This window comes from Macaca fascicularis, chromosome 2 (assembly GCF_037993035.2).
Source record: "Macaca fascicularis isolate 582-1 chromosome 2, T2T-MFA8v1.1".
In the NCBI taxonomy this organism is placed as follows: domain Eukaryota; kingdom Metazoa; phylum Chordata; class Mammalia; order Primates; family Cercopithecidae; genus Macaca; species Macaca fascicularis.
The window spans coordinates 121,166,068-121,189,176 of NC_088376.1; the positions used below are offsets into that span (position 1 = coordinate 121,166,068).

At 44.5% G+C, this 23,109-nt stretch overlaps 1 protein-coding gene across 4 annotated transcripts in view; it reads left to right on the forward strand.

Moving 5' to 3' along the window:
* FLNB (filamin B) overlaps window positions 1-23,109 on the forward strand; it is a 167,146-nt gene that overhangs the window by 83,872 nt on the left and 60,165 nt on the right. For all 4 annotated transcript variants that reach the window (XM_005547469.4, XM_005547470.4, XM_005547471.4 and 1 more), the window contains exons 5-16: window positions 6,700-6,818; window positions 8,013-8,090; window positions 9,693-9,855; window positions 10,570-10,767; window positions 14,079-14,216; window positions 15,812-15,938; window positions 16,927-17,063; window positions 18,416-18,609; window positions 20,154-20,267; window positions 20,888-21,031; window positions 21,284-21,407; window positions 21,724-21,884. In XM_005547469.4, the coding sequence (XP_005547526.3) occupies window positions 6,700-6,818; window positions 8,013-8,090; window positions 9,693-9,855; window positions 10,570-10,767; window positions 14,079-14,216; window positions 15,812-15,938; window positions 16,927-17,063; window positions 18,416-18,609; window positions 20,154-20,267; window positions 20,888-21,031; window positions 21,284-21,407; window positions 21,724-21,884 (1,697 nt within the window). The remainder of the gene's footprint in view (window positions 1-6,699; window positions 6,819-8,012; window positions 8,091-9,692; window positions 9,856-10,569; window positions 10,768-14,078; window positions 14,217-15,811; window positions 15,939-16,926; window positions 17,064-18,415; window positions 18,610-20,153; window positions 20,268-20,887; window positions 21,032-21,283; window positions 21,408-21,723; window positions 21,885-23,109) is intronic.

Genomic DNA, 23,109 nt, shown 5'->3' on the forward strand with positions numbered 1-23,109 from the left:
CTCGGGAGGCTGAGGCAGAAGAATCGCTTGAAACTGGGGGGTGGAGGTTGCAGTGAGCCGAGATCATGCCACTGCACTCTAGCCGGGGCAAGAAGAGTGAGACTCTATCTTTAAAAAAAAAAAAAAAAAAAAAAAAAAAAAAAAGGCTTAGGTAAGCGATTAAGAACAATTATGAAAAAAATGAAAAAAGTAAAAATCTCAACAAAGAAATACAATGTCCCAGCAAAATAATAATAAAAATTTAGGAGATATAAAGAATCAAATGGACATTTTAGAACTGGAAATTGCAGTAATTGAAATAAAAACTCACTGGATTAGCGCAATAGCAGGGTGGAAGGACAGAGAAAAGAATCCTTGAACTGGATAACAATTGGTTGTTTTTTTTTGAGATGGAGTTTTGCTCTTGTCGCCCAGGCTAGAGTACAGTGGCATGATCTCGGCTTACTGCAACCTTTGCCTCCTGGGTTCAAGCTCTTCTCCTGCCTCAGCCTCCCTAGTAGCTGGGCTTACAGGTGCCCACCACCACTTCTGGCTAATTTCTATATTTTTAGTAGAGACGTGGTTTCAACCCATTGGCCTGGCTGGTCTCGAACTCCTGACCTTAGGTGATCCACCCACCTTGGCCTCCCAAAGTGCTGGGATAACAGGTACGAGCCACTGTGCCCAGCCTCTGTAAGCTTTTTTCTGTGTTTAAAACTTTTAATTTCATTTTTGTACTTTTAAAACTTCTTTTTTTTTTTTTTTTTTAAATTAAACACACATATTAGCCTAGGCTTACACAGGGTCAGGATCATCATTATCACTGTCTTCCACCTCCACATCCTGTCCCACTGTCCCACTGGTAGGTCATCAGGGACAGTAATGTGTGGAACTGCCGTCTCCTGTAATAACAATGCTTTCTTCTAGAATACTTCCTGAAGGGCTTGTTGAGGCTGCTTTACAGTTAACTTAATTTTTAAATAGAAGATGCACACTCTAAAATGTGGTGATAGAAAGTATAGTATATTAAATACACAAAACAGTAGCATTGTCATTTATCATCAAGTATTGTATATTGAACATAGTTGTACGTGCTCTAGACGTTGCTATGGCCAGCAGCGCAGTGGGTTTGTTTATACCAGCATCACCACAAACACATGAGTAATGTGATGTGTTACTGCGACGTCAGTAGGCAACAGGAATTTTTCTGGCTCCATTTATAATCTTATGGGACCATCATTGTATGTGTGGACTATTTTTGCCTGAAACTTCATTGTGCAGCAAATGACTATATTAACAAATAAAACTGAGCTGTATATAATGAAGAAGTACACATTATAACCAAGTGGGGTTTATTCCAGGGATGCAAGGCCTGGTTCACTATTAGAAAAGCAGTCAACATAGGCCAGGCACGGTGGCTCACGCCTGTAGTCCCAGCACTTTGGGAGGCCGAGGTGGGTGGATCACCTGAGGTCGGGAGTTTGAGACCAGACTGACCAACATGATGAAACCCCGTCTCTACTAAAAATACAAAATTAGCCTGGTGTGGTGGTGGGCGCCTGTAATCCCAGCTACTCGGGAGGCTGAAGCAGGAGAATCGCTTGAACCCGGGAGGCAGAGGTTGCAATGAGCTGAGATTGTGCCATTGGACTCCAGCCTGGGCAACAAGAGCGAAACTCTGTCTCAAAAAAAGAAAAAAAACCAGTCAACATAATCTTCCATATTAACAGACTAACAAAGAAAAGTTACATGACCATATCAATAGATGCTGAAATGGCATTTGACAAAATTCAACAGCTATCCATGGTAAGAATTCAAACAAAAGAAAAATGGGAGAACTTTCTCAATTTGATATAGAGTGGCTACTACAAGAAACCTACAGCTAACATTATGATTAATAGACTGAATGTGTTCTCCTGAGAAAAACAAGGCAAGGATGGCTGTTCTGACCACTCTTATTCAACATAATGCTAGAAATTTTAGCCAGTGCAGTCAGGTAAGAAAAGGAAATAAAAGACATGCTTATTGGAAAGTAAGAAATAATACTGTCTCTATTTGCAGATGTAGAAGATTGTCTATATAGAAAATCCCAAAGAATCCATGGTGGGGAGAAAACCCAAATACCCCCCCTTAAATAAGTGAGTTCAGCAAAGTCACAATATACAAGATCAATATGTAAAAATCAATTATATTTCTATATAATTTAACGAACAAATGGACACAAAAGTTAAAAATAGCATAGCCTGTTTATAATTGCATTACAAAATGTAAATGTAATAAAACATATATAGGAGTTAAATGCTGAAAACTACAAAAACGCTGATAAATAAAAGAGACCTAAATAAATGGAGCGATATAATATCTTCATGGACTGTAAAAGTCAAATAGTGGGCCAGGCACAGTGGTTCACACATGTAATCCCAGCACGTTGGGAGGCAAGGGCGGGCGGATCATGAGGTCAGGAGATCGAGACCATCCTGACTAACACGGTGAAAGCCCATCTCTACTAAAAATACAAAAAATTAGCTGGGCATGGTGGCGGGTGCCTGTAGTCCCAGCTACTTGGGAGGCTGAGTCCCGAGAATGGCATGAACCTGGGAGGCAGAGCATGCAGTGAGCCAAGATTGTGCCACTGCACTCCAACCTAGGTGACAGAGTGAGACTCTGTCTCAAAAAAAGCCAAATAGTAAAGATACCACCTCAAGTCATTGAGGTTCGATGCAATTGCTGTCAAAATCCCAGCAAGAGCTTTTGCAGATAGCAAGAAGAGTATTATTTTAAACATATATGGAAAGGCAAAGGAATTAAAGTAGCAAAAACAATTTTGAGAAAGAAGTACAACATGGAGTCATCAGCCTTCCTGATCTCAAGATTTACTGTATAGCTACAGAAGTCAAGATTTTGTGGTATTGGTCAAAGGATAGACATTATAGATCAATGAAACAGAATTGCAGCCCCACACAAATATGCACAACTGATTATTGACAGAGGTGCAAAGATAAGTCATTGGAGGAAAGAACCTTTTCGGCACATGGTGGCAGAGAAATTGAACATCCGTAGGCAAAACAAAACGAAAGCAAACCCCAAACCAAAAAACAAAAAACCCGTATAACTATAAAACTTTGAGAAAAAAACATAGAAGAGAGTCTTTGAGATCTAGGGCTAGGCAAATAGTTCTTAGATTTGACACCAAAAACATGATCCATTAAAAAAAAATAAATTGGGCTTCAACAAAATTAAAAACTTTTTAACGTTTTAAGAAGGATGGTCTGTCTCAAAAACTCAACATGGTACGTGGTGGTTGGCCTTTATGTGCTGTTGAGGGTTTTCTTGCATCGAAGGGTGTACTGGGTCACCCACTGTCCTGCAAGACAAGCTGTCTTAGCCCTCACCCTATAAAAGCCACCTGGACACCATCTCAGACAGAACTCAAAATATTGCTGAGACTAGGATCTGGGGGCTGGATTTTACTTTTACAAACAATTTAAAACTTTTTATAGTTAAGAGGATGAATACACAGCTAAAGACTGGGGGAAAAATTTTGCAAACCATATGTCCAACAAAACACAAGTATCTAGAACATGTAAAGAACTCTCAGATCTCAGTAGATAAAAAACAAACATTTAACCAAACAACCCAGTAAGAATATGGGCAAAAGACATAAACAGTTTCCGCTGAAGAGTACATCCATATGACCAAAAAAAAAAAAAAAAACCACATAGAAATTTGTTCAGTATCATTAACCATGAGAAAAATGCAAATTAATCCTAGTACACACTATCAAAACAGCTAAAATAAAAAGTATTAATACTGATAACACTGAATGTGGAAAGGATGCAGAGAAACTGAATCTGGGTCACTCATACATTGCTGGTGGGAATGTAAAATGGTATAGCTACTTTGGAACACTGTTTGTCAGTTTCTTAATAAAGAAATAGGCTGGGCACAGTGGCTCACTTCTGTAATCCCAAGCACTTTGGGAGGCTGAGGCCGGAGGATCACTTGAGCCCAGGAGTTTGAGACCAGTCTGGGCAACATAGGGAGATTGCATCTCTACAAATAATTTTTTTTTTTTTTTGAGACAGAGTCTCGCTCAGTCGCCCAGGCTGGAGTGCAGTGGCGCGATCTCGGCTCACTGCAAGCTCCGCCCCCCGGGTTCACGCCATTCTCCTGCCTCAGCCTCCCCAGTAGCTGGGACTACAGGCACCCGCCGCCACACCCGGCTAATTTTTTTGCATTTTTAGTAGAGACGGGGTTTCACCGTGTTAGCCAGGATGGTCTCGATCTCCTGACCTCGTGATCCACCCGCCTCGGCCTCCCAAAGTGCTGGGATTACAGGCGTGAGCCACCGCGCCCAGCCTACAGATAATTTTTAAAAATTATCCAGGTGTGGTGGTACACACCTGTGGTCCCAGCTACTCAGGAGATTGAGGCAGGAGGATTGCCTGAGCCTGGGAGGTAAAGGTTACAGTGAGCCATGATTGAGCCACTGTGCTCCAGTCTGGGCTACAGAGTGAGACTGTTCTCAAAACAAAAACAAAAAGAAAACCTCAAAAAACAGTACATGTAGCTACCATATGGCCCAACAATTGCACTCCTTGGCATTTATCCCAGAGGAATGAAAACTTACTGTATAGGAGAGCCACTGTTTTTCCTTCTATATTCTCACAGCTAAAGAAAAAAACTTTTCTTCTCTACTACTCCTCGCAATACTTCACTTCTGGTCACCAAAATCTATGGACTTTTCCCCCCATACTGACCAATTCTCCAATTTTATGTGGACAACAAGTAGGTGTCCTATAATCAATTCGCTTCAATTCTGACACTGTCTACCTGAAGTTAGTGCGGACCCCACTAAGGGCTCAGTCCTTCAAAACTCACCCCGACTTCAAGGGCCAGTCAGAAGTGGCGGGTCCTCAGGCTACTCACAACTTCTGTCCAGGTTTGCTACAAATCAGAAGTTCCCATTACCCCTTCCTCCTGTTACATTATTTGCTAGAGTGGCTCACAGAACTCAGGGAAACACTTCCCTTTAGCAGTTGTGTAGTGAAGGATATGATAGAGGATACAGATGATCCTCCAGATGAAGAGGTACATGGGGCAAAGTTTAGAGGGGTGTTGAACACAGGAGCGTCTGTCCCCATGAAGTTGGGGCGGGCCATTCTCTTGGCACATGGATGTGTTCACCAACCCAGAAGCTCTCTAAACTCCGTACTTAAGGGATTTTTGTGGAGGCTAAGTCACGTAGGCATGATTGACATTAGTTGAGACTACAGTTCCTTTCCCTTCCCTGTAGGATGGGGAGTGGGGCCAAAAGTTCTAAGCTTCTGATCACGACTTGGTCTTTCTGTTGATTAGCCCCATCCTGAAAGCTATCCGGGAGCCCACTAAGAGTTGCCTCATTAGAACAGAAGATGGTCTTGACACCAAGGACATTCCAAGGAGTTTAGGAACTCTGGAACCAGGGGTAGAGACCTATATATATAATTTCTTACTATTTTATACTTACATTCACACACACACACACACACCCCTATGCACAGATGTTTACAGCAGCTTTACTGGTAATAGACAACTAGAAATAACCCAGATGTTCTTCAGTGGGCGAATGGTTAAACTGTGGTACATCTATACCATGGAATATTAGCTACTCAGCAATAAAAAGGAAAAAAAAACATTGATAGAAGCAACAAGCTGGGTGAACCTGTAGACAATTATGTGTAGTGAAAAAGACCAGTCCTAAAAGGTTACATAGTTATGATTCCATTGATGTGACGTTACCGAAATAATAAAATCACGGTGTGGAGAACAGGTTAGTGGTTATCAGGGCTAAGGAGAGTGTGGGTGTGGTTATGCAAGGGCAGCAGGAGGACTCCCTGTGCTAAAGGGAATGTTCTCTATTTTGATTGTATCAACGTCAATACCCTGATTGTGAGATTGAGTCATAGCTTTTTACCGTGTTACCACTGGGGAAACTATTTTGAGACGGAGTCATGCTCTGTCGCCTAGGGTGCGATCTGGGCTCACTGCAACCTCCACCTCCCCGGTTCAAGCAGTTCTTCTGCCTCAGCCTCCCAGGTAGCTGGGATTACAGGCATGCGCCACCACACCTGGCTCATTGTTGTATTTTTAGTAGAGACAGGGTTTCACCATGTTGGCCAGGCTGGTCTTGAATGCCTGACCCCAGGTGATCCACCTGCCTCAGCCTCCCAAAGTGCTGGGATTACAGGCGTGAGCCACCGTGCCCAGCAAGGGCATTGTTTCTTACGCCTACAGGTAAAATCTGTCTCAATGAATTTGCTCAATCATCTTAAAATAAAAAGGTTAATTTAAAAAATGATTGAATGTAATTTTTAAAAATGTCAGGCAATACAATAAATGCTGTTTAATGAGAAATAAGCTTCCCTCCTCCCTGCTGTGTTGCTTCCATCAAGGCAAGCTCTGCTACTACTTACTAACCATGTTATTTTCCACAATTTTGTATAAACTCCTGACTGAGGTTCTCTGAATATCAAAATTGGATATTGCTTCAATAACATGGACAAAATTAAGGCTTTCAACCTGTCTGATTGTCCTTGTCAAGGCAGTTTGTCCCCATTTCCGACGTGGGATCTGCAGGGCTGGGTCCCATCTCTCAGTTCCCTGAAAGAGATGCAGTGGGCGATGGCTCATGCCACACTCTCGCCCGGCTTCTAACATGTCTGTGTAAACCTGTGGCAGGAATCGAGCCCACTGGAAACATGGTGAAGCAGCCAGCCAAATTCACTGTGGACACCATCAGCGCCGGGCAAGGAGACGTGATGGTGTTTGTTGAGGACCCAGAAGGGAACAAAGAAGAGGTATGTTGGAGGATGCTGCCTCTCCTTTCTAGCACCTCATGGAACTTTTGGGGCTTGTAATGAGGCCAGGGACTATGCCTCCATTTTCCTCATTTCAGCTCACAACAGAAGGTTTTTTTTTTTTTTTTTTTTTTTTTTTACCAGAAGGATACTGAGGCTTATTGCTGTTAAGGTAACCTGCCCAAGAGCTGAGCCTTGAAATTGAATTTAAATTGATTGCCAGGGACACAGTGTTTAATGAAATAAAGGATACTTTGTATTTAGCAAAGGTGCCTTGTCAGTTGAGGTTTTATTATTTTTATTTATTTATTTATTGAGACTGAGTTTCACTCTTGTTGCCCGGGTTGAAGTGCAGTGGCACAATCTCGGGTCACGGCAACCTTCACCTTCCGGGTTCAAGCGATTCTCCTGCCTCAGCATGACTAATTTTTGTATCCTGAGTAGCTGGGAGTACAGGAATCTGCCACCATGCCTGGCTAATTTTTGTATTTTTAGTGAAGACAGGGTTTCACCACATTGGCCAGGCTGGTTTCAAACTCCTGAACTCAGGTGATCCACCCGCCTCGGCCTTACAAACTGCTGGGATTACAGGTGTGAGCCACTGAGCCCAGCCTCTGTTGAGGTTTTAGATACTGATGGCCAGAATAATAAGATAGTCTTGCCCTGCTCTCTTCCCACACTGGCCATTCTTTGGTTCCTCCCTCAGAGCCTTTGCACATGCTGTTCTTTCTATCACTTATTAGGACTTATTTTATTCTTGGCATTTAGCATAATTTGCATTTCTTAAGTTTACTGCTGGATGGTCCATTTCTCCCACTGGGGTGGGGATTGTGCCTGACTTGCTCATGTTTTATTTTTAGTACCTAACACTGGGACCGGCATTTCATAAGCTTTCAATGAACTATGAGTGGATAAAGGTTTAAGTTTCTTGCTTCATATTCCCTCTTACCTAGAGAGTGCCAGCCTGATGCTGGACACTGGAGAGTCCTGACTCTGTTATGCTTCTGCACTGTGTGGTTTTGTTTCTGTGACTTTTGGCAGCTTCTCTCTTGGGGCGTTGTGCAAGAGGGACAGAAGCTCGCCAGCATCTTCAGTGTTCCCAACCTGGCAGCTCCTGCAGAACCCCTGCTGACACAGCATGCTCCTTACTCACACCCGGCGCCTTTTCTAACTGTTGCCCACCTTTCCTCCTAGGCACAAGTGACCCCTGACAGCGACAAGAACAAGACATACTCTGTGGAGTATCTGCCCAAGGTCACTGGGCTGCACAAAGTAAGATGAAGCAGCATGGCCGTGGCTTGGGCTGCTTTTGGGACTTGGAGAAGAAAGATAGCCCAAGAAAAAGAGTTGTTTTTCTTAAGTGAATTTCTGATTTTCCTTTCTGATTATAGAAGAATCTATGCTCCTCATAGAAAATTGGAATCGCTAGGATTCCCTCGACTAGCTAGGATGAGTTGTTTGCAGTGTCGTAAGGTTTTTCCAACTCCGTCTAGGTAACTAATGGTTGCAGCTGTGTGTCTGGAGTGTAGATGCTGTGGTGACTACACTATAGATGGACTCTTTTTCCTTGATTCTTTTTTTGGAGATAGGGTCTTGCTCTGTCGCCCAGGCTGGGGTGCAGTGGTGTGGTCTCAGCTCACTGCAACCCCCGCCTCCTGGCTCAAGCAAACCTCTCACCTCAGCCTCCCGAGTAGGTGGGATTATAGGTACCCACCACCACTCCCGGCTAATTTTTGCATTTGTAGTAGAGACCGGGTTTTCACCAGGTTACCTAGGCTGTTCTTGAACTCCTGACCTCAAGCTATCCTCCTGCCTCAGCCTCCGAAAGTGCTGAGATTATAGACATGAGCCACTGCACCTTGCTGGCTCTTTGTCCTTAATGCTTTCTTAAGTACTCCCCTTGGAGGTGCTCTGGAGGGGCTGTCAGCATTGAAGGCTGAGGATGGAGTAGTTCAGCTGAATATAGTAGAGGGAAATGGCCCCCTCAGCACCTGGAGAAATGAGAGGGAATGAGGCCTCAGGCTCTTTGTCTTGGCAACCTTTCGTGTTCTGTTTGAGATGACATCCAGGTGGCCTACAGGGCAAGAGCTAAGAGAGCCTGTCTTGCAGGAGAGTGGGGTGACCCAAGATCACACTTTTCATTGGAAGAAAGCCCTCAACAGCACATAAAGGCCAATCCCATCATGTACCTGCCCAGACTTTGGAATATAGACTGAATATAGACCACCTTGGGCTTTAGTGAATTCACCTGAACGATGGCCTTAGCGTTCTCTTAGACTCTTAGAATATGATGCATTTGGAGTAAATGCTCTTGAAGGGAGCATTTATAATGTAATTAATTCATTCCAATCAAGTATAGGTTCATATGAAACCCAACCCAATTACTCCCCAAAAATTTCAAAGATGAGAACAGTGACTCAAGTTTTAGGTGGAAATCATTCTGCTTTGTCACAAATCCATGTGTCTAAGAATGATCTTGGTCCCTTGAAAAAACAGTTTGGCTGTGGATTTGAAATCCTGGAACTGTACATTTTATTCTGAGGGATAGTGGCCCATTCAGCCCCCTGAAAGGACTCAATGTCCAGAGATTGAAATGTGTTTGTTTCCTATTAAAGAGACTAAGCATATCTAAGGTCAGCATTTTTATTTTGCTAAAGGTGTGATGCCTCAGACCCAGCTGTATGGCTGAAGGGGCCAGGTGGGAGTCCTATTCAGGCTGTTAAACTTGGTTCCAGGGCTCCTCATTCTAGACACCTTGTGTGTGCCATCATGGGAGGGTAGGAGAGGTGATCATCAATGCATGTGGCTTGATGGCAGTCTTGCTGGGTGCATAGAGAAGTGATTATGTATTTCTCACCTATCTGTTACCTACAGGTCACAGTCCTCTTTGCAGGACAGCACATCTCCAAGAGCCCATTTGAAGTGAATGTTGACAAGGCCCAGGGAGACGCCAGTAAAGTCACTGCAAAAGGTCCAGGGTTGGAAGCTGTAGGGAACATCGCCAATAAGCCCACTTACTTTGACATCTACACGGCAGGTAATGTGCCTCTCCTCCATGGATCTGACCTTTGGGCTTCCTTCCAAAGGCTGAAATGTAATCTTCAGGAACTTGGAGGCCTGACCTTTTGTCTTTTAAATAAATAATCACAAAGACAGTTTTTTCAAATGTGTTACATTAGATTTTTCAAAACCAGCTTTTCTTCTCTAAAATACTCAAGCTTCACTTGAATAAGACATACTTCTTGAATTGTCAGCTTCTTTTCCATGTAGTAAATAGAAAATGCAGAAAAAGGAAACATTCAACCATAAACCCTTAGTTAACATCTTGGTGTGGACCTCCCTGAGAGCTTGTCTCCTGTTTGCTTTTTTTTTGGCGGGGGAGGGGTACAGAGAATCGCTCTGTTGCCCGAGCTGGAGTGCAGTGGTGTAATCTCAGCTCAATGCAACCTCCACCTCCTGGTTTCAAGCAATTCTCACGCATCAGCCTCTCAAGTAGCTGGGATTACAGGCGTGCACCACCACGCCTGGCTAATTTTTGTTGTTTTTTTTTTTTTAGTAGAGATGAATTTCACCATATTGGCCAGGCTGGTCTCGAATTCCTGACCTCAAGTGATCCGCCCACCTTGGCCTCCTGAAGTGCTGGGATTACAAGTGTGAACCACCACACTGGTCCTGTTTACATTTTGCACTCAGCAGCAGTGAGCTTTCAGAGAGGGTGACCTGGGCTCAAGGAATGCTTGCTTTCTCATAGGAGCTGGTGTGGGTGACATTGGTGTGGAGGTGGAAGATCCCCAGGGGAAGAACACTGTGGAATTGCTCGTGGAAGACAAAGGAAACCAGGTGTATCGATGTGTGTACAAACCCATGCAGCCCGGCCCCCACGTGGTCAAGGTCTTCTTTGCTGGGGACACTATTCCTAAGAGTCCCTTCATTGTGCAGGTTGGGGAAGGTGAGTGCTGGGTGGCTGGAGACATCTGCTTCTCATGTGGAAGCTGACTGCACAGCTGGGCAGGGAGGCCAGGAAAACGGGGCCCAACACTGACCTTACGCCTGTCCTTTTCTGCCAGGGCTACTTCAGCAGGAAGTGGCTTACTTTGTCCTCTATATATTAATATTAATATCTTCTATGAGCCATGCAGAGACCTAAGTGCTTTACTTATATTAACTCATTTACTTCTCTCCAAAACACATGTACAGGAGAGTCATTATCCTCACTGAGGGAGGTGGGACTGAGGCAGTGGGAGGAGTCGGCATCATAACCCAAGTTAGCAGCAGCAACATGGGCCCTGCAGCCTCCATTGCTTGGCCTTTACTGGCCCAGGCACTTACCATGACTGCATCTAATCATTGCATCAGCCTGTGTGTTGCAGGTGCTATTATTATCCCTAGCTTGCAGGTGGAGATGCTGAGGCTTAGATAATGTTAGGTGTCAGTACTACAAGGCATCAGTAGGGCTAGAACCGCAGACTCTGTTGGCCTTACGCTTAACTACTCTGCTAAACTCCCTCTGGCGCTGGGGATATGCATTTTTCTCAAATGTTAGACTCTCTCCCTCTGACTTTGTTGCCCCTTTTTTTCTGTTTTGTTTTGTTTTGTTTTGTTTTCCAACTGTACTACCTTTTCTAACCCACACTTGCCTTTCCCTGTTCTGTCCTCCGAATCTGCGTCTGCAGACGTGGCTTCCTCTTCCGAATCCTACCTCTGGGCCAGCCTGGACCCTGAAGCTGTTGGCTTCCTAGTTGAGACCACTGGGCCAGAGGCCTCTTGCTTGGTAAGGGCTGGGTGGGTGGGACTTCCTTGCCAGTTCTTTGTGCTGCTTGTGAATGTTAGCTGAGCCCGTGCTCTGTGTGATTTTAGGAAACTCCTGTGCAGGTGTTATTACAGCTTGTCCAGCCGGCACCCAAACCCACTCTCTAATTGCCTTTAAACACATCTAGGGCTTTTTTAGATAGTGGAGGAGCTGGTGGTGCCCTTCAGACTCTAGCCCCATTTAATGTTTATATGAACTCAGCAGTTACTCTTTTGATGTTGAGACTGTTGCACACGTTCATAATTTCCATGAGTGTGTATGTTTCTTAAGACACATTAAAACCCTCCGAGGAAGTCCTGTCATTGTATTGTGACTTATTTCTGGTGTGACCAACTTTTCTCCGTCTACAAAGAAAAAACAGGCAAAAAAAATTCTAACGTATTCCTAAGCAAAGCTCTTTTTTACATAAGAGAGCATTTTGAATAGATTTCCTAATTCTACTATTGTTTTCCAACCTTTCCTCACTCATGGACTTCCTTTTTCTTTTCTGGCCTGTACATCCTATACTATTTAGCATTTAATTAATAACCTTTTTCTTTTAATTTACTAACATCCCCTCTCCGATCTAAATGATTTTATATATGTAAAATATATATATATTTGTTTAAAAAAAAAATATATATATATATTTGCAGGGGGGCAGTGGGAAAGATACAGGGTCTCATTCTGTCTTTTGGGCTGGAATGCAGTGGTACCATCATGGCTCACTGTAGTCTCGACCTCCCAGGCTCAAATGATCCTCCCACCTCAGCCTCCTGAGTAGCTAAGACTGTAGATGTGCACCACCATGCCTGGTTAGTGTTTTACCTTTTTTTTCCCCCTTTTCTTTCTTTCTTTCTTTTTTTTTTTTTTTTTTTTTTGAGACAGAGCCTCACTCTCTCACCCAGGCTGGAGTGCAGTGGTGTAATCTTGGCTCACTGCAGCTTCTGCTTCCCTGGTTCAAGTGATTCATGCCTCAGCCACCTGAGTAGCTGGAACTACAGGTGCACACCACCACGCCCAGCTTAGTTTTTTTGTACTTTTAGTAGACACTGGGTTTCACCATGTTGGCCAGGCTGGTCTCGAACTCCTGATGTCAAGCGATTCACCTGCCTCGGCTTCCCAAAATGCTGGATTTACAGGCATGAGCCACCATGCCTGGCCTAATTTTTCTCTTTTTGTGGAGATGGGGTCTCACTATGTTGCCCAGACTGGTCTTAAACCCTTGGACTCAAGCGATCTCCCTGCCTCAGCCTCCCAAAGTGCTGGGTTTACAGGTGTAAATGATTTTATGTTAAAAGAAACTTTTTATCACTTTCACAATGGAAAACCGAAGTCACTTGCCATAAAGTGCCACCATAAGCTTATGTTCATCCATAAAACATCTAAAATCATCTCTAACTCCAAGAGTATATGTATGACTCTTTGGGAAGCAGTTCTTTGCCAAATAGCCAACTAAGGCCATTGCAGGAAGGATGAACCAGAGAAGGAATTACCTTCTGTCTATGAAGTAGAGTCCCATCTTCTGAAGTCTGTGACCTTCCTGTATAGAGAGTTGTCAAATTTGCAGTATTTGAAAGGAATTTGAAAGGAAAAGCCACTTAATAATATGACATTTCCCCCACTAGTCTCCCGTTTCTATTTACTGAAAAGGTTGTCCGTGCTGGGCAGAGGATTTATTCTAGGGCATAAAGGTATCTTTTATCAACCTCTAGATACCATGGAACAGTAGTTCTGTGGACATTTCAATAAGGGATATTAGAAGCTATCTTTGTCCTTAACTTTTAGACTTACAACTTTAGGTTTTCAAGCTAGACCCGGAAATGAAATCAGCAGTGGTGTTTACTGCTAATTATTGCCTTTATAGCCACCCACATTCTGAAGGCCTTGTAACAGACAGCACTAAAAGATTGGTCTGCCTCAGCCAAGGTGGGGCTGAACTGGTCTCTTTCCAAGCTGTGTTGGTTGTTTTTGCCTGGTTGTTCAGGTGGAAGACAACAACATTTAGACACTTAAAAATGGCTGACCCAGGTTTTGGAACCCAGACAGGCATTTTCAAGTACTGCATTTTCCAAGAAGACTTGCAAAAGTCCAGTCTATCCAATTACTGAGCCCTTGAGTATGGCAGTGAGGTTTGAATAATGTCCAGTACTCGGCCTTAACTCCCTTTCACAAATGAAAAGTTAAATGCTGGTACCAGGAGCACAGCATGGATTTGCTGTGCTCTCCTGTTTTCTTTGCCAAAGTCGCTTTTCTCCAGTCCTTCTGTGGTGTGACTGGACAAAGTTATGTTGTGTCTGTATTTGCTAGCCTGGTGTGCTCCCTGAGTGGGACCCCTGGTCTTGGGCAACTACTACATACTATTTGTGCAAAGCAAATATTTTCTTGGCGGGTGGCTCCAGGTTACCTTGGCTTTCACGACTCTGACTAAAGAATGAAAGATTGAATTGATGTCAAAACTGTGCTTGCAGCCTGCAATCCAAATGCCTGCCGGGCCAGTGGCCGAGGCCTGCAACCCAAGGGCGTCCGTATCCGGGAGACTGCAGATTTCAAGGTTGACACCAAAGCTGCAGGAAGTGGGGAGCTCAGTGTAACCGTGAAGGGTCCTAGTAAGTGTTCCTTTGTTTCTCTATCTCAGGTGTGGTTTTGACTAACTTTGCAGTCATGGCATATGGATTTCATCCCACGGCTGGTTTTCCTCAATAACCCCAGAAGGCTATGTCAAGGATTTGAGGCTATCTGGGCTCCTTGGGGAAGACAGCAGTGATTGATTAGTAATGTCTGCCCTGGATGCAGACAGTGGGTGGCTTGACAGCTTTACATTGCATCAAGACTTCTGGGAGTAGAAAAAGCAGTGATGTAAAGGAGTTGGGGAAATGCTGCTGTTGGAAACAAGTGGCTCATTTTTTATTTTAGAAATCTAGGCTCAGAGAGGAAGGCTCTTGCCCAAGGTCATACAGCTTTTGTAAGCATCTGAGCTGGAATTCAAGCACAGTCTCCAACCAGTGATTTTCTCACTACAGGTTACATTTTATAGAGTATGAAATTATGTCGAGTACTTAATTACTATGATCAGTGCTTATAGAAGGAGAATAAAATTCCCTAAGATTAAGTTTTGTTTGTAGATAAATGCCATTTGTGGAGGGACAGGTTAAACCCTGCAACCTATTCTCTCTCCCTCTTTTGGGGAAGGAGACAGCAGATGTGGGGACGGGTGTCTTCACTTTTTTCCTGGGAACAGAGAAGCATTTCAGCACTTCTAGTCTCGGGTGTAGCAGCCTTTAGTGGTTTTACTCCCATGCCTGTGGAATCTTGAGCTTCCTGTATCAGGATTGCTCTTACCCTCTGTGTTCCCAACAGGCTGGGGCAGGAGCATTCTGAGCTCCGGAAAGTTAATATTTGACTTCACAGCACCTGGCTTTGGGGCAGGCTGTGCCCTGAGGGTAGCCAAGGTTCTAGACTGCCCAGACCTGGAGTCAAGCTGCTTGGGGGCTATCTTCCCTCCCAGATTATTGCAACAGGAGCCAAGGAGGGGAGTGTGTGTGCGTGTGTGTGTGCGCGTGCATGCATGCACGTGTGTGTGTTTTCTCCTGACCTTGGATACTTGCTTGACTCAACAGCTTTCCTGGCCAAACCTCAGGGCTCAACACAAAACAGGTTCCTGCCTGATAGCTGGGCTTAGAGTTTGCAGCGTCGCATCTAAAACCTGTCCTCTTGCAGATAGCATCCAAGGACTTTCTTGCTTTTGTTGTCCAGCTTTCGATGGAAAAGGATACGCTGGAACACTTAACTTAAAACTCATACCAAATACTTCTAAAGGTTTGCTTCTTCCCCAGTTTTTGTGCGGGACTGGGAAGGGTAGCTATGATTATTGGGAAATACTGAAATGTGACTGGATTTATCTTTACACAGGTCCAGGGAGTTCAGGACCTCAGGGCCCCTCGTAGCCAAGTGAGATTTCTAAAGCCAGTTAGCTGGGAAGTCCTCCATTTCCTCATACCTTGAAGCAGAGATGGCTGTGTTTTTAGCTTTGAAGTAATCTCCCAGGCTTGGTGGGGAGAGGTCCCATACTTTGGGGCAGTCCACTTGGTTTTTATGTATGGTTTACGTTTTGTCAGTGTGGCTGCCTCTCTCTTCTTGTCCTTTTGATTCTCATTTTGGGCCTAGGATTGTATTGGAAAGATTGTCTCCTTCTTTCCCACAGAGGGTCTGGAGGAGCTGGTGAAGCAGAAAGGCTTTCTGGATGGGGTCTACGCATTCGAGTATTACCCCAGCACCCCGGGGAGATACAGCATTGCCATCACATGGGGGGGACACCACATTCCAAAGAGGTGAGGCTCCTGCTGCAGAGGGGTCTTCTCTGGAGGGTGCTCGGCCCAGGGCAGACTCACGGGTGGTTGCTTCCCGGGCTGCAGGAGGGAAAGAGATCTGCTTTGTTGAAAGCTTTTTTTTTTTTTCAGAGCTGCACAGACATTTGGCCTGTTCTCAAAAGCAGCAGAAAGTTGCTGTGGTTTTAGCTGACTTGCTTTAAATCAAATGCTGGCGGTTAGGGGCTGGTGGGAGGCAGGGGAGGCAGAAGGAGCAGTTAGAGCAAATGGGCTGTGTGTCTAGATGCCCGCATATACACTGAGATTCTCTTTTTCAATGAACTCCTTTGTTCATGAATGCCACGGGGCAAAATCTGCTGTGGTTTACATTAAGACCGTCTACGTGATGCTTTCAGGGGCCAAGGGACACAGTCTACAGCTTTGCCTTGTGGGCAGTGCACTTGCCCCTCTGCGTTCTGTGTTTTCCAGCTCCCCTGGGGGTGCAACTTTAAACTCCGAATAAATTCAGTTAGCCTTGAGAAATATTTGGGCATTATTGGGTTCTGAATACCTACCACACTTTTTTTTTTAAGCCTCCCATGCCAAGGTTACAGCACATTCATTCATGTATGAGATAAAGCCCGTTCAACCGAGTTTTCTGGTTATAGCATAAGCAGGATATAGTGTATGTGGACTCTCTCACTTTCCAGAGTCATAGTCTGGGGAGGCCTGCACACAAAGGTAAAAGACCAGGAGGCTGGTGCAAAGCAGCGTGGCTTGAGTGTCAACCTAGTGGCCACCTGAGCTCCCAGAAGCAGTCACATTACATTATATTGTTGACATAACAATAGCTATGGGTGAGGGGCCTGCAGGAGGAAGGGGTTGGCTGGAGTTTGGGATGCCAGGTGAAAGGATCAGGCAAGTGGAAAGAATATGCCAAGGAACTGCAGCTTATGGCTATAGTGAGGCCTTACTTTACTCTTCTTTGATGCTTCTATTCCTTTCCCTGTAGCCCCTTTGAAGTTCAAGTTGGCCCTGAAGCGGGTATGCAGAAAGTCCGTGCTTGGGGCCCTGGGCTCCATGGTGGGATTGTCGGGCGGTCGGCAGACTTCGTGGTGGAATCCATTGGCTCTGAAGTGGGGTCTCTGGGTAAGTGGACGCAGCTGACCGGCATCTTCTGGAGGACTGAGGATTACAGGGCTTCTGGGCTGCGTCAGGTTGGATGTTGGGGCCTTGCCTAGCCTCAATACCTTTAGCTTCCTGGCTTCCTAGCCACCCTAAGCCATCTCTGCGTGCTGCTGTAGAGTTGCCATTTCCATTTGCAGTTGCCTCTGATACCAGCATTCATTCATCCGGGAGAGTTGGGGGCAGAAGCCTTATGTGGGTATTGTGCCTAAAACAACGCTTGGAACGTAGTAAACACTTAGCAAATAGTGTTGACTGACCTATAGTTTAGATGAATGAATGAATGAATGAATTTTGCTGAAATTTGGATTTGGAAGATAAATATTTTCTTTGGAGCACAGCTGAAGTATATTTTAAATACATGTCTAATATATATATGATCATTTTATATCAGGAGTCAGCCAGCTTCTTCTATAAAGGGCCAGATGGCAAATATTTTCCACCTGTGGGCCCTATGGTCTCTGTCACAGTTATTTGACTCTGCCATTGTAGGCCTGAAAGCAACTATAGGAATACGTAAACAAATGGGTGTGGCCATGTTCCAGTAAAACTTTATTTGCAAAAGTAAGCAATGGGCCAGATGTGGCCTTCAGACTGTAGTTTAGCAACCCCTGTTTTAGGTCATAGCAATCAGCAAAAGAGAAAAACAAGAAATCACATTTATTTTTCCCTTCTAGAGAGATGATATTAATCGTCTTGTATATTCATAGTCTAGAGATAATATTAAGCCTTTTAGTGTATCCTTCTAGACTTTTTTCTCTGTACGTATGCATGCAAATATTGATTTGGTGCAGAAAATATCTTGGACAAGTCTTTATATCTTTATGTGTAAATATAGGGTATGCCTTCATTATCCATGGCTTCCATGGAATTCCATTGTATGGCTGTATCCATTGTCAGGCTCTCTAGTTATTTCCAAGGTTTTGCTATGAAAACAGTGCTGACTGTGTATCCTTGGTAATTACCTTCAGATAAAAACCCAGAAGTGGATTTGGTGGTGCAAAGAGTGGGTGTTGGTTCAAGGCTTTTGCCACATGTTGCCACATCTCCAACAGAAAGGTTTGCTGGTTGGACTTTCCCTGTTGGATGATGATAAAATACATATAATGTATTTAATACTATATATATATATTCCACCCCTTCCATCTCTACTGAAGACTCGATGAGCTTGGTTTTGGGAGAAAGGGACACAAATAGATTTCAATCTTCTGGTCAACACTTGGCTTTTAGGGAGGCAGCAGGAATGAGCTGTCATAACATAGAACAGGTGCTTTCCACCATATAACCAGGGAGACCCTTCTACCTCCACCCCCTAGGGTTTGCCATTGAAGGCCCCTCTCAGGCAAAGATTGAGTACGATGACCAGAATGATGGATCATGTGACGTCAAATACTGGCCCAAGGAGCCTGGCGAATATGCTGTTCACATCATGTGTGACGACGAAGACATCAAGGATAGCCCGTACATGGCCTTCATCCACCCAGCCACGGGAGACTATAACCCTGATCTGGTGAATCAGCTGCTATGCTTCTATCTTCTTGTCCCTGGCCCCTGGTTCCTCACCCCCATGCCCGAAGTTGCCTTAAGCAGCATGTTGAGAGACGGCAGAGAGGAATCATTTGGATTTTAGGAAGGAAACAGGCCTGCATTTGTTTGTTTGTTTGTTTTGAGACAGAGTCTTGCTCTGTCGCCCAGCCTGGGATACAGTGGCATGATCTCAGCTCACTGGAACCTCTGCCTTCTGGGTTCAAGCGATTCTCGTACCTTAGCCTCCCGAGTACCTGGAACTACAGGCATGCGTCACCATAGCCAGCTGATCTTTGTATTTTTTAGTAGAGATGGGGTTTCACCATGTTGGCCAGGCTGGTCTGGAACTCCTGACCTCAAGTGATCCACCTGCCTCGGCCTCCCAAAGTGCTGGGATTACAGGCGTGAGCCACCACACCCAGCCCAGGCCTACATTTGAATCCTAATAGGATCACTTAGCACTTCTTATAGTGTTGGGCAGTAACTTACCTGTCTGACTCTTGGTGTCTTCCTCTATAAGACAGGAATGATAGTAGTCTCTGCTTCTACGATGATTCAAGAGGTGGCATGCATAAAGACAGCCTTTAGCTCATGCCTGGCCCATGCAGGGAGCTCCATAAGCTGTTATTTTCTTGCAACTCCAGGGATCATATGTCAGTCTTATAGCCATTTTCTGTAGTTATTATTTCAAGATGCTCCATAGATAAAGGAGGTTTTTTCCCCTAGTTCCCTGCCTCTTAAGTTGGAGCAGTGTCTCCAAGAGTTTCCTCTCAAACCATTAGCAGGCTGATAAGCATTAAGTCTAAGCCAGCCTGGCTGACAGGGAGTTGGCCCCACATGCCAGGTGTGCTACTGTTGGCCCACACGGGCAGCTGTCCATAGGCTGATGTCAGTCTGGGCTGGTAGCTACCCCTTTTTGGCCAAATGCTATTCCTTTGCCCTCTAGGGAAAATGTCCGTGGTAAAGATTCTGAGTCCCCTCAAAGTGGTAACATTGAAACTGGGCATGACTGGAGGTCTCTGCCCCAGTTGTTAGAAGTTCTCTAGGTCAACTCAGAATAAGGCAGGGAGCATGGGTTAGTTTGGGCATGGTTTTAGAATGGGTTTCCAATCTTTTGCCTTCCCTGGGCCACATTGGAAGAAGAATTGTCTTGGGCCACACATAAAATACACTAACGATAGCTGATGAAGAAAAACAAAAACAAAATTGCAAAAAATTTTGTAATGTTTTAAGAAAGTTTACAAATCTGTGTTGGGCTACATTCAAAGCCATCCTGGGCCTCATGGGGCCTTCAGGCCGTGGTTTGGATTTGTTTAGAGAGTTTTCTCCCTTATGAGGGAGAGACATTTGTTTTTAAGTTACAACCTACTTTACACTTTATTTCCCGTAACCATCCTCTTATGTGGATACTGTAAAACCAGACACAGGTCATTTTGTTCTTCCCCCATCCCCTGGTTACCTGTCTTTGTATAAGGGTTTAGTTGGGGCATTACACAGAAAGAGACTTATTATCTGCCTTTGCTTCAGGTTCGAGCATATGGGCCAGGTTTGGAGAAATCTGGGTGCATTGTCAGCAACCTGGCCGAGTTCACTGTGGATCCTAAGGATGCTGGAAAAGCTCCCTTAAAGATATTTGCTCAGGTAAATTTCAGGGGGCCACCTGTGCAGGTAATTGTCAGGTAACAAGATCTGTCCATGTAATGGCAAGTTGCTGAGTCCATCTGATCTCCAGTTTCCTCATCTGCACCTTCGAAATGATAAGAAGATTATGTTATGGGGTTATGTGAGGGTTCAGTGAGACTACCATGTAGAGTACTGGGCTTTTAAAAAAATAATCTTTCTGATTTGTGTTCTGTGGAAATGAGGCTTGTTTGTTTCAGGTTATTCTGTAATGTCTTTTGGTGTGGCTGAAGCTGCTGAGGTCATGGTGGGAGATTTGTAAACAAGGATTTAAAAAGTATGTTTATTTAATCTAATTGAATTTGGCCAAAGGACTTAAATGCAGGAATTGAAATTACGAAGCATTGAGTGGCCATAGCTTTGTTTTTGGGCCACTTGCTTTTAATAACTAAAAATAAATACATGTTATATTTTGTCACAGGTTGTCATCACGTTGTGAAAACATGGCACGTTGTAGTTGGTCCATGAAGTTTTGTTGTATAAGCAAATGGTGACTTGGCTGTCTTGGGAGGCCACAGTAGCCCTGTTTGATAGAGACAATGTGAGGACCACCTCTGGTCCTAGCTCTGGTTTTTTTGCAGGATGGGGAAGGCCAACCTATTGACATCCAGATGAAGAGTCGGATGGACGGCACATATGCTTGCTCATACACTCCGGTGAAGGCCATCAAGCATACCATTGCTGTGGTCTGGGGAGGCGTGAACATCCCGCACAGCCCCTTCAGGGTAGGTTGTGAGGCAGAATCCTGGCTGTTGTATAGAAACGCTTGGTCATACACCAGGTCTGGGATCCATGCCTGACGGCCAAGGCAGACATGTGAAAGGAACCTGTCCCTGGTGGGAACTGAATGATGGAGGGGCCTGAAGGGCAGAGTGCTCCAGCCCACCCAGAAGAACTATTTCTAACAATGTTTTTTATTAGTATTTTACTGGGTCCAAGTGGAGGAGAACTTGATGACCTTCTCCATGTCTCTCTAGGTCAACATCGGGCAAGGTAGCCATCCTCAGAAGGTTAAAGTGTTTGGGCCAGGAGTGGAGAGAAGTGGTCTGAAGGCAAATGAACCTACACACTTCACAGTGGACTGTACTGAGGCTGGGGAAGGTGAGAAAGGGCCTCGTTCAACCCAGTGATCATTGCTTCTTGGGGAAGGGAGTTCTTCTCATAACGTTTTGAGGGCAATTCCCTTTGAACTAGGAAGTAGTCCATCTGAATAGGTAATCATCTACTGAGCCTCTGAGTCATTCCTTGGTGGTGTCTTTGCTAATCCATCATCTCTTTCCCTAAATCCTTACTTTTTCTCAAGTTTCTTACTAGAAGCTTCCCAATTGCTTTTTGGGGGTGTTAACTTGAGCTGGAAGAGATTGCACAGGACATGCTGTTTCTTGTAAGCTGGTGCTAATAAGCTGGTCTGTTCCAGGTGATGTCAGCGTTGGCATTAAGTGTGATGCCCGGGTGTTAAGTGAAGATGAGGAAGACGTGGATTTTGACATTATTCACAATGCCAATGATACGTTTACAGTCAAATATGTGCCTCCTGCTGCTGGGCGATACACTATCAAAGTTCTCTTTGCATCTCAGGTATGTGTTGGAGCCTGGAGTGGAGTAGGTTTGGATTCTCTTTGGCCACTCATGTGCATGTCTCATCTACTTTTTGGTGTTTTATTTTATTAGTATTATTATTTTTGAGATGGAGTCTCACTCTTTCACCCAAGCTAGAGTGCAGTGGTGTGATCTTGGCTCACTGCAACCTCTGCCTCCCAGGTTCAAGTGATCCTCCCACCTCAACTTCCCAAGTAGCTGGGGACTACAGGCTCACACCACCCAGCTAATTTTTTTTTTTTTTAATTTATTTTTTTTTGAGGTGGAATTCTGCTCTTATTGCCCAAGCTGGAGTGCAATGGCATGGTCTTGGCTCACTGCAACCTCCGCCTCCCGGGTTCAAGTGATTCTCCTGCCTCAGCCTCCCGAGTAGCTGGGATTACAGGCCACCATGCCTGGCTAATTTTTTGTATTTTTGGTAGAAATGGGGTTTCACCATGTTAGCCAGGCTGGTCTCGAACTCCTGACCTCAGGTGATACGCCTGCCTTGGCCTCCCAAAGTGCTGGGATTACAGGTATGAGCCACTGTGCCTGGCCACTCAGCTAATTGTTTTGCATTTTTAGTAGAGACGGTTGCCCAGACTGGTCTCGAACTCCTGACCTCAGGCCTGCCTTGGCCTCCCAAAGTGTTGGGATTACAGGCATGAGCCACTGCATTTGGCCTCCTTTTTGTGTTCTAGTGACAGGGAAGTTGTCTTGAGAACGCTGCTCAATTTCTCTCTGGCTCCTTACAACCAAGAAGGAAAAAAACTTTTATTATTACCACCTTCTAACAAAAGTGAGGCAGTGTGTTCAGTGGTTAAAAGCAGGGGTCTGGAGAGAGACTAGTTTGTTATAAACTTTCATCAATATTTTGGTTGAAATGCAATTAGCTTCTAGATATGTTCTACTTTGATGCCTTTGAAGCAAATGACAGTGGTCTCTGCCCTTAAACTTTTATAGAGAGAGGTGATTTGAAGTTTCAGGTATGCAATGATGAAGATAGGGTGAGCAGGATCCTGAAAGAGAGAATTTTGAAATCCTAGGGATTAAAATTAACCTTACATGTAAATGGGAACCTTAGTAGAATGTTCTGTGCCTAAAGGTAGTGGTCTAGTGGTCTTGACATCATCCATTTAACCTCTTCTGCCCCTATTCCAATAGTCTGCAACATTCTTTTTGAAGAATTATAATTGTTCTGTCTCTGATCACTTCTTGCATTTCC